Below are 12,004 nucleotides of genomic sequence, written 5' to 3'. Positions count from 1 at the left end.
TTTTATTAATTTTTTGTTTTCTTTAATTATTATTTTTGAAAACCCCTCATGTATAATGAACATAATTTGATCTAAAAATATATTTTTAATTCTTTCCACTATGTAAAGAATTGTGTGAAGATTTATAAAATACAATTTTCTTAAAAAGAAACTCAAAAAAATAAAATTTATTAGAAAATATGAAAACTTGACATTTCAAATTTCTAGACCAATTTGCTCATAAATTAATTAAAGTAGAAAAATGTGTCCAATAATAAATAAAAGTTACATAATAAAAAAAAAAGACACCATCATCCATAATGAGATTTAATTTCATAAATAATTTTTAAAAAGTCAACAATATCACCAAAGTCAATTTTTTCTCTAGATACTAAGGGTTGGGTAGCGAGATTACCAATTTTATGAAATGCATACTCATTTCATAAAGGAGTGAGAATACAACATAAATAGAAATGAGTACCCATTTAAAAATGGATACGAGCAAATCTAAATTGAAATGGGTGCTTGTTTTGAAAAATAAAATGAGTATAAATCTAGGGTGGGTGGTCGATCCTACATATGTATCATTTTTTTACAAAACAAGCATTCATTCCTATCAAAGTTTGATAAAATCCATGAAACATATTGCATGTATGTATGATGAAAAAAATATTTATAGAGATGTCATCCTCATCCATAACATAAAAGATGTAAGAGCATCAAGGGTAGAAGGACCAAATGTTGTGCATAATATAGGAAAATATTAAAATCAATAAGACATGTATGTATAGTCACTAAAAGTAAATATAATTGGGAATCCATTATAAATATGTTGGAATAAGGGTTATCTTAAGTCAAACCTCGATTTAGGAATTAACCTTGAATGAAATATTGCAAATACTGAAATAAACAATGGAAAGATATACCTCATATCTACAATGATTGATAATGATGCTTTGCTTCTTGAATATAACCACATATGTTGTATGAAATGGCATGAAGATGACAAAACCTTAATCACACACACGTGCTTGCATATGAATGATGTAATTTTCTCCACAATGATTGAATGAAGGAAATACAGCCTTGAAGACCTCCAGAGATGCTTGATGATGAACACTTCAATGTTTGATTGCTTTAGGTCAAATGCTTGGAGTCTTAGGATTGAAATGAATTGATTAATGTCTTTAAATATTATGATCTCGGCCAATTTACTAATTAGGCCGACCTCCAATAGTCATATTGAGCCATGAATTTATTTTCCTACTGGAGAAGTAGGTCTCACCCCCTCCTTGAAAATTGGGGCCCAAAGAGGAGAACTAGGGTGTTGGGCACTCTGGTCCAGGACCAAGGCGCTAGCTCCCTAGTCCTCCTTAATTAAGGACTACTTTTTGGGCCAAGGGAGGAGGACACCTTATTGGGGAGTCACTTGGTAGGTGTATGAGGCATAAAAACTAGAGTCAAGGCACTAAACGAACCCAGATAGGAGATGAAGGGGAGATGCACTAAAGTAGGGATATAAACATGAGGTGTAAATCGACTTGACGATAATTTACAATGATACAATTTGAAATTAACTAATTGAATCATCAAGGATGACTAACTAGAAATGAAGGTAAAAGCCCTAGTTAAAATATATGATTGAAAAATGATAAAGGGTGGATCAAAATCCTTATCAAATCTAACATAAGGGTTGCACAATTAGAAATATTAGATGCAAAATTCTAATGAAGAATGACAAACCAAAAGGTGAAACCCTCAGATAAATAAATAAAATAATTATGGGTGGGTGAGGCAAGAATATATAACAACTAATGTAAATAGAAACCCCAAATAGATTTTAAATGTAGAAACAATAAATCCTAAAGTCTAAACCTTGAGGGCATCAAATGTGAATTTTTCAAATTTATCCAAGGGAAAATAACACATCTAACATAAATATTTGGAAGGTACATTAATTATTCTACAATGAATAAACAATCTATCTTATGATAAAGAGCAAGTAGTAACACAACTTATGTATGCACATAGTTTAAATAAATAAAATAAAGGTAATTAGCTTTAGTTTCAATAAATATTTCAATTTGCAAGATTCTCTAAGTGACTCATCAATATGGTAGAAACTTATGGTCTATCACCAAAATGCACGTTGATAATGGAATTTAGTATCTAATTCTCTAGTTTGCTTCCATGACTATGGAACTAACCTTTGTGACTATATATTACTCTTGTGCACCTAAATTAAATCACGAACCATGTATTTGAACTTTGCTAGTTTTGATGCCTTTGAATTTATTAACCTTAATGTTTTGAGCCTATGTCTACAAAGAGGTGGCACCAATAAACACACTTAGTAAGCATGCTAGGTTAGGAATGTTCACATTTGCACAAGCCCACATTATTGACTCAATGATATGTAACTATGATTTAAGATAATAGTTAAAGTCATGCAATATGCATATAGTGCTACAAAATGTTAATTTCATAACTTGGTGATAATGCAATGCATAATAGAGCTTCCCTATACTAGGTGGACTAGATAATCATAATACAATAGAGTTTGTTCTTCTGTACAATTCCCTAGCACACAATTTGAAATATTTTGTACTTTAGCCATCTCGTATTGACTAGTTAGGGGGATCTAGTGTTGGTCCAACTTGAAATTTGAATTTAAATGTTCACTAGTTACTTTTACAAGTGTGAATCTAATTCAAGTCAAGTTTTGGGCTTGCAAATTTGACATGGGATAAAGAACGAGTAGGATAACTAATCAAGGTCAAATGCTTGAGATTGTTAAAATAAAATCAGATACAAATCATATTACTTGTCAACTTATACAATGAAATACATCAATTTACACAATTGATTGTTAGAGATATTAAAAATATATCAACTTATTTGCCAACCTCCACACTAAAATATAACTATATACACTCTAACATTACTAATAAATAAATAAATCAATAAATAAATCAATAAATAAATAAATAATTGACATATTTTTAACATTTAATGGGATATTTTTTTCTTATTGCAAATTTATATTAACCTTGCTCCCGTTTTTATCCTAAGTGGTGTTTTCAGGAAAATATAGATTCCGGGCTTCAATACCCAAAAAACCAATCTCGAGCACTGGTCGCAACAGCTCTGTCAGATGACGTCACTACTGCACGAGTGCATGTACTGCTGCCTGTGCAGAAAGTCCTGGGGCCTGCACTTGATCAGTTCTTCGACGATGAGCTATTATGATATGCCATTTTAAACCTAATCTTCAACGTTAAAAAATAAAAAATTCCAGTGACTCACAGGTCTATGTTTTGTATCTCAAATTAACTACACAGAAGTTGAGGCCATCCCTGAATAGGAAAAACGAAGAGATTATAGATAAAATCATTGAAATTTTATTGTATTCCAAAGCTATAATCATGGATTCAAGACCAATACTTTTGAACTCATCGCCTGCCGATCATACTGAAGAGAGCAGCATAGATAATACTACACATATCTTAACCAAATAAAACGAGAAAAGATTACAGTGTATCAAAATACACACAAGAAATCATATCCTTATATTGAAAGACAATATAGTTCCTACTCTCAATGTCCTATTGCAGACTCCAGCTAGAAACTAATGTGCTATTATAAAGGAGAGGCATAGAGTGGGTACTGGGTTTTTTTGGTTTTCCATTGCAGTGTCCTTGATTAAGATTCTAAGCTCTTCTACAGTGGAATAATTGCTTTTTCTTCTGTTTATAGATCTATGCATGACATGGCAGTTTCCATACATAGTGATGATGCTCCCAACATGTGGAACTGTTGCAAGTTTAAGTGGTATTGAGTAGGTTGGGTTACTCTGTGGCAGGAGGACAGATGGGATAACTGGCAGACAGTTTATGAACCAATGCCATCAATGCAGATTGTGAAACATTGGCATGTGAATGCTGTTCTTCTGCGGGTTGAAGGACTTGATTTATCTGAATCTTTTGTTGTTGGTGCTGCTGATGGTTTCCTTCAAGGTCTGTGAGGTCTCCTTCTTGGTCTCTTCTGTCAAACCCATTGAAAAATATGTGTTGTTGAATCTGTGGCCTTCTTGAATTATCCTTATCTAGACCATCCATCTTGAATCTCCTACTATGAGTGTTTCTCATATTGCTAAGAGAAAACTCATCAACAGGTCTTGACTTCAAGGCAGCTGTTTGATTGTCCATTGTATCAATGAAATTATTGTTCCATTTCATTTTCTTCTGAGCTAGAAACTCCATTGACTCACTAGCAGTATTAGTTGTTGGTATTGATGCTTGGTTGGGTGAAGGAATTATGCTTAATAGTCCTGAGTCCTGGTTATTAATCTGGACTTCATTGGATTTTCCTTGATGATCATCCTTATGGATGTTTGCTAAGGCCCCTGAATTGGAATTATGATTGTCCAGGTTATTCTCAAACTTAGCATTTCCTGGAGATAGGAGAAGCCCTTTCCTATACAATGTGTCCAACTGGTGGAAATAGGGACATGTCTTTGTGTTCAGTGGCCTCTTTTTAAAGCTACCTTTGGTTTTCCTGAAGTATTTGTTGATATTCTCCCATTTTTCTTTGCATCTCTTTGCACTTCTATTGAGACCCATGATTGCCATTGCTGATGAAATTTCTTCCCATAATGCTACCTTAGGTCCTGATTCCTTGAACCTTTGTTCCATCTCACTTCTCAATTGAATCAAAGCATATACTTCAGATTTAGGCCATCTTTTACAACGTGGGTCACTGGATTCCCTAACATCTGTGTACTTTCCATCTTCCTGAACATTTGGACCTGATGATTTTGCCACTGCCTGAGGATCCAGCTTAAAATTTTCGCCTGTAAACTTGTTCAAAAATGAAATAATCGCTTTCTCCCTACTTGATTGAAGAGCATGCTCCTGTGCACGTTGCTCAGTTTGCCTGTTTAATCTAGCCATTTCTTGCCTTTTCCAAGATTCTTCCCTTTTCAGCCTATCATCATCTCTTTTCTCTATTGCTTCCAACAATTTCTGCTGTAAAGTCTCCTGGTGCTCCAATACTTGTTGTACCATGTTCTCAAGGAATGCCTTCATAGTACCCATTTTTTGCTTCCGCTTTCTCTTTTTCACGTTATCATGTTCATCCGAATTGGGTTCTCCCAGTTTTTCGACTGAAGTGTCATCGGATGACATATTCTGTCTACTATTGTAACCTGTTTCGGAAGAGCTTTGCAGGGTTGTTTTTTGTGCTTGTCTACTAATTTCCTCTATCTGTACAGAAGTAGAGTTGCCAGGATTATTTTTGTTGTAGATTATATTTTCATTACTAGCCAGACCATTGATGGGATTGTCAATACCACTGTTTTTAGCTGAAGTTGCTGCGTGAAGAGCTTCAAGCTCACTACAGAATCTATAGGCTTTTCCATCCTGTCTATTGATTCTTCCGTCCTTGGTCTTCTTGTAGTATTTGTTCACATTCTCGAATTTTTCCTTGCATTTTTTTGCGCTTCTGTAGAATCCAAGCTCTGCAAGCTTACTGCACATCAATGACGTTAAAATGCCAATCATATGTCTAGTATAAACAACAGAAGATTTCATGCAGATGTAACCCTAAAATCAAGATTTTCTAAATGATAAAAACTCGTTATTTGGGAGTCAAGGATTGCAAGAGAAATGATAATAATTCACCTAGAATTTTCGTTTTATCGACAAATGAATAAGCTGAAACGGGGTTGAAAGCATTATAATTCATTCTCTGTTTCAGTTTATTTAATTCTTTGATGGATCATAGAAATAATCTGAAATATTGAAGAAAAATTGTATGACTTTATAAAATCTCTGAAGTGCAAAGCGTTAGTGACATGGATACAAAGTATTTCCATCATTCAAAGACGCAATAAAAGATGTAGCTAAACTGGGCTACATGCAATTTCATTTACGGTGATGTCTAATTTTCTCAAATATCTGTAGTACAAACACAAAAACTGTTTCCATTTCTTCTTGCAATACTACAATGGAGTGAGCAAGATAGTGTCAAATCTAGCAATTTCAAGTTATGGCTTATGGAAATTGTTCTTGTAGTCCAGATAGAGCTTATATTATCCCTTTTTAAACAACTCTTGATCTGACTAGCAGAAATCAGTCACTGTAGTTCTAAACACTGATATGTGAATGAAAGCGTGATATGGGTAACGTTGTTAGCATTGGAATCAATTCATGGTTGACAACAGCTACTGTTAAAAAGAAAACATTCTGGAACTAATAATTCAAGCATTAAAATACTATAATCTTCTTTTTTTTTTTTAAATCAACCCAAAATGAAGAAGTACAACAGGCAGAAATTATGCATTATAGTAGTGAAGTAGAACATAAACCCATATGAAAAACAATTGTTGTAAGAATTAATCCATAAATATAGCTTCTTGAAATAAGTGTTTGAGATCTATAGATTAATTACCGGGAGACCGTTTCCCAGACTGGTCCTTTTACAGTTGAATCCTTCAAATTGGCATCCATGTCTGCACGAATTCTCAAGAGTGCAAGAGTTTCTTCCCGTGGCCATCTGTTGGCCTCTGAATTTTTGTCACCAGGATCTCCAACTGCACTAACATCCTCATCTGTACATCCTTCTTGAGCAACATGAATCTTTTGTTTTATATTAGCAGTAGAACAATTGGGATTTTCTACTGGATCAAAAGCTTGAAAACCTTGCTGCTGGATCGCTTGCTTGGCTTGTGAGGGAAAATTTCCATGTGGGTTACTGAGGGTACCAAACATCAGAGAAGGGATGTGAACTACTCCTCTACCAACCACAAACTGTTGAATCTGATCCGGTGCAGAACCATGATACTCCATACCAGATTGCATATTTACTTTTATTTTTCTGCTTTAACCCACCACCTACAGTTAAAAAGCTATGGCACAATTTCTTTTACTGCCTGCCATTATGAGAGGTTGACAGTGGGCATTGTTGGAGGACTTGCAAATCAAAGTGCAGACTCTTTAAGGCGCTCAAAAAACCAGGAAAACAAAATGAAAGAGACAAATTATCCTATGATGAAAATACCCAGAGACTGAAAAAGAATACTAACTATAATGATCATGAATCACTGGAAGGAGCTCCATAAACTATCAGCAGCGGCATAAGAAATAATATATCCCTCTTATGGACTTTAATACTAGAAAGAGACAACTGCCAAAGGATAATGGTCAGAATAATTTTTTCCTTTATTCGACATAAAACCCCAACTGAGGTCATTTACTGCACGATTCACCCCTCCCAAACGAAAATCTTTTAGCTTAACTGCTGGATTTATTCTTTACCCCTTCAAAGCACACCAAGGTCCACGATGTTCACGCATGTATTATGTTCACTAGCAGGACAAGTTAGAAATGAATACTTCTTAATAAGGCAACAACACATTTATTTATATTCTGTCCATCCCTCTTAATCTATAATAATACATAATGCACACTCTAAATATGCCTGTAGAGAGAATCACCGTAGACTGTACATGGTAAAGGGATTTACCAGCTCATGCCGACTTTAACTAGGGTTAGAGGCTGATATTTACAAAGTGGTATTTATGTTCACCGTCTGCTATTTTGTTTCTGCCTGGAAAACCACGAGTAAATTCTGTAATGATTTGACTATTCCTTCTAAGATCAGATATTGTAGACAAAGCCTAAATTATCATTTATTTAGGATAAACCTGATTATCAGAGCTTATTTTAATAAACATGAAATCTCAGCTCTCTAGGAGATTGGATGGTCAATTTGTTAGAAAAAGATAGATAACAGTCATAAATCTGATTTTTTCGATTTTCTTCTACATGGATGAAAGATAAATTTTGTAGATCCTACCAAATATTGATTCTTTCATTTTAAGAAAACATCTTTTGAAATCTTTTTTTATATTTAATAAAATTTTAGATAAAGAAGTTTTGAAATTTTAGTATTCTAGTTAGATTGGGTGGTTATTTTGTTAATAAACAAAGGTGATGGTCACAAATTTGATTTCGCCCACTTTATCAAGCCTGAATGAAATAGGGCCTTGACAGATCCCATCAAATATTGATTTCTTTTTTTTAAGAAAAAAAAACCCTTTGAAATTTTTTATTTTTTATTTAACAAAATTTTTAGTAAATATGTTTTAAAATTTTAAGTAGATTGGACGGTCAATTTGTTAGAAAACACAGAAGATGATGATAGTAAATTTGATTCCGACAACGTAATCTCATAGATAAAAAACAGCCTTACAAAATTCGACCACATATTGACTCCTGAAAATCCCTGTAATACTTTCTATTATTATTTAGAAGGTTGTATGCATGAGTCCTAAACATATCATGCTAACGTCATAGAGGTAGAAATTTGTTTCAATAAACTTATTTAAATTTTAGAAGTTACTACCTTTGGTTTTTACAAGACGCGTGGAAAACCCTAAAATGATAAATTCCTTGGAATCTTGATACAGTGTAATAGAAAACTCAAGGGACTTGTACGATAGAAACAACTGTGTGGGGACAGAAGGACCATTTACAAATATCATCCACCTGGCTTTCCTTGTCTGGCGTATAAATATCTCTTCGAAAGCTTCTCGACCAACCAAAAAAACCATTGAAAATGCTTTCATCTAGCCCCCATTTTTGACCTCAAGAACTTATCACTTTCACATCTTCACCAAGGAGCGCATTTACATCCAGCTCGATGGCTCAGATTTTAAGCTGTTATATCATCTTTCACCGCATAAAATCCAATGTTTTTCATCCCTACGGTAATATAATATGTATTCATGTCTCTATGATTTATTTTCCATATCAAATATTTTAATCATGAAGTTCAAATCTCCAGCTGGACAGATATTTTTCGGCATGACACATGGTTAAAGATATGACTGAATGGATTGACCAACCACCATTATTCATCCTTCGTAGCTACCCAGTCAAGATTCCAGACCCCGAAGTCGACTCTAGATCTTATCCTGCCCAGAAAAGTTTTATGAATGTTAGAATTGATAATCTTTTATTAGCATGTGTCAATTTTTTTCTATTGCATGAAAACTACTAGAGATTCATTCATATAAATTATACTTTCTTTCAATTTTTTATTTGTTTTTTCATTTTCACAAAGATGGGTTTGTGTCTTGTGAAATAAACCCATCTTTGTGAAATATTTTTAATTACATGGACAATGTTTCGGACAAACTCATTATTGTTAGAGATGAGATTATAAGGAGAGTTGTGATGGGTATTGTTTTTGGATCTAAAATTAAGAGACACGAGGAAGTAGGGAAGTGTTAAGGAAAAGACAATATGAGACGAGTCTTTAACTTTGTAATTAAGGACTGAAAATTAATACTGTAGGTTATCTTTTGTGTTTTGTTACTCTTACCTCATGTCCGCATGGGGCGGGGCTGCTTAAGTGTATTTTCTGCTTAATTTTAAGTAGTGAAAGTGTTCCCAGGGAAAGGAAAAATTGGAATCTTTTCTTAGTTTTGTGGGCAGCTGCTTATTAAAAAAATGACACGTGGCTTCACCAAATTTTTTTCCTTTCCTTTTTATTTGCCTTAAATTTTGCTTTTAAATTTTATATGTAAAAAATATTATTAAAAATTTCATTTAAAAGTGTCATTTAAGAGGGCTGCTTAAAAATAAGCACAATTTTTTTATGCATGGGATCACCAGCTCCACAAATTGTTGCACCAAAAGTGGAGCAGCAGGTGCTAGCCAAAATAAGCTAAGCAAGAGCATGGGGGCGTGCCCTTATAGATTACTCTAAGCTGTTTATTGGTTTTGATGTTTCCTGATAGTTGTGGTGTAGACTAGTTGTCTACTTTCTAGTCTTTATGTCTTGGTTCTTTTTATGACTCTTTGTATTACATTCTTTTAATGTGGTCATGAGTTTTTCCCTATTTATCTAGTAAAAAAACATTGTATAATTCTGAAATTTATGATGAATCTGTATAAATCATTTTTAATATTTTTTAATATATTTTTTATTTTTTATATTTAAATAAAAACATATTTTTTTATTTACTTTTAATTAAATTTTATTCTAATGAATGAATTAATTTATATACTTTTAAATTTCATTAAAAGTGAACGAAAGAAACCCACTAATATTTCAACAACTGAATGTACAATCTTTATTAAATTTCATGCACCATCCAGTACTGATTATAACAGCTGAATAACTAATAGATAGAGCCTCAAATTGATTTGTATTCTAATTCTTATAGATGACCACTTGAATTACATGGAAGGATTAAATGAACCATCCTTCTCTTTATAATCTTTTAAAATACAATTATGAATTTATGTGCATTTATCACATTAGCATTATGTATTGAACATGAACCTATTTATTTTCGCCAGTCTGCCACTTTTTCTCTGACAATATTGTTGCCCTGCAGAAATAAGCTTTTAGTTTAATTGCAGAAGAGACCATTGTGTGATGTCACGATGATACTTCTTAGGTGCAAGGATTTAACCGATCCACATTGATTCCACTACAGCAATAAATTTGTGTTCAACAATCTTTTTCCTTTATTATAAAGGACTTGTCTTGTAGAATTATCATCTCCTTTTGGTTTGCATTGTATATTTGATATAACGAATTTTTCAGCGTATATAAATGTCTTTTGTGGACTTTCCAATATCAATAGGACAAGTTATACTTGCTATTTTCAGAGAAATTTTAGGAGGCATGTTACAGCTCAATGACGTTTCTTGAAATAAAGCCGGTCTTCTAATAGGACAAAAGACGCCTATGCATGTGAGAAGCATGCCAAATCAACTACAAAGTTAGGGGTGGCAGTTATGAACATCAATATGAGATGTCTTGTAGCCACCAAATCATAATTCAGGACAGATAGATTGGAGCAATTTGAGGCAAAATCCACCCCCACATGCCACTCAGTGTCCATCTGAGCTGTTCTTGTTAACAGCTAGCTGTCTCTTATTTGTAGTCTTTCCCTCTATAATTTGAATTTAATTGGAAAAACATGATATGACTGAATATTGATTTAAATTCAGTAGTTAATGGAAAGATAAGTCATCTCATATATAAATTCAATCATCTGATATCTAAATCTTAGAAATTTAAGAGTTGTTTTCAGTTAATAAAATAGTATAATTGATATTTTTAATTAGATAAAGTTTTATAATTATATCTATAGAACATTAAGTTTCAGTTTAACAGTCATAGTTAAGCTGAAAATTAAATGTATTGAAATTCAATGTTTATCTAATAGAATTTATAAAATTAATTTTTACATTCTTTTTATTCGAAAATGTTACAATGAGATCAAGCATTCATTTGAAATATGTACTAGTTGGCATGCAATTAGACAATACTTGAGTTGGAAATTGGCATCTTCCATGTGATATTGAATAATATAAGATTTTGTGCTTACAAATTTGATTCCCTCTCGAAAGACAAAACTTTCCTCCATCTATATAGTAGAAGTATTATCACCATTAAAGTTGTTGGTGACTGTTGTTTCTCCTACAAGCCATCCAAAATCCATATGAGCCATAAAATCTCTTTCATTTCTTTTGAAATTGAAATATACCTTGACATTATTGAAGACAAATTCAACATTATCTATTGTTTCAACTTGCATGAAACAATTGTTGACTCTAAGTGTGTAAGAGAACCTAATCTATACTTGTCATCTTCTATATCTCCTAGAAAAGATTGCTTAGTATGCACCCGTTGAGTTTGAAATGTGTTTTGGCCACAACCCAACATGGACAAAACACACTAAAGGTCATAGTTTTTTAATACTAAAAGACACATTAGAAGGTAATTTTAACAAGCAAGTATATGTGTTGCTTTCAACATTTGATGACACATAAAGTCACATCATTACCATATGTAATGAGGCATAAAGCTAGATCATTATCATGCATGATGGGGAAAAAAATCTTCACATTCATAAATTGTTCAAAGTAGTGCATGAAGGAAGACTAAATTAAGGAATCATAGCACATGTCTCAACTTAAATACCCTACATGTAGAATCACAA

General features: G+C 33.0%; 1 protein-coding gene across 1 annotated transcript; it reads right to left on the bottom strand.

The window, feature by feature from the left end:
• Window positions 1–3,357: 3,357 nt before the first annotated feature.
• On the bottom strand, window positions 3,358–7,306 carry LOC131041477 (trihelix transcription factor GTL1). The gene is made up of 2 exons (XM_057974584.2): window positions 6,430–7,306; window positions 3,358–5,508 (listed from the first exon to the last, which is right to left on the bottom strand). Exons 1-2 carry the CDS (start codon window positions 6,837–6,839, stop codon window positions 3,828–3,830), a joined length of 2,091 nt encoding a protein of 696 aa, XP_057830567.2. The 5' UTR covers window positions 6,840–7,306; the 3' UTR covers window positions 3,358–3,827.
• Between the last annotated feature and the right edge of the window lie 4,698 nt (window positions 7,307–12,004).

This window comes from Cryptomeria japonica, chromosome 7 (assembly GCF_030272615.1).
Source record: "Cryptomeria japonica chromosome 7, Sugi_1.0, whole genome shotgun sequence".
In the NCBI taxonomy this organism is placed as follows: Eukaryota; Viridiplantae; Streptophyta; class Pinopsida; order Cupressales; family Cupressaceae; genus Cryptomeria; species Cryptomeria japonica.
The sequence above is the reverse complement of the archived record's forward strand: the minus strand, read 5'-3'. Positions and strand labels throughout refer to the sequence as shown.

Bases quoted from the DNA above. Each gene is read 5' to 3' on its own strand.
- LOC131041477 (XM_057974584.2), bottom strand. From the start codon at position 6,839: ATGCAATCTGGTATGGAGTATCATGGTTCTGCACCGGATCAGATTCAA. The intron at 5,509-6,429 runs GTAATTAATCTA...ATTGATGTGCAG, and splicing joins GTCTGGGAAACGGTCTCCCG to TAAGCTTGCAGAGCTTGGAT.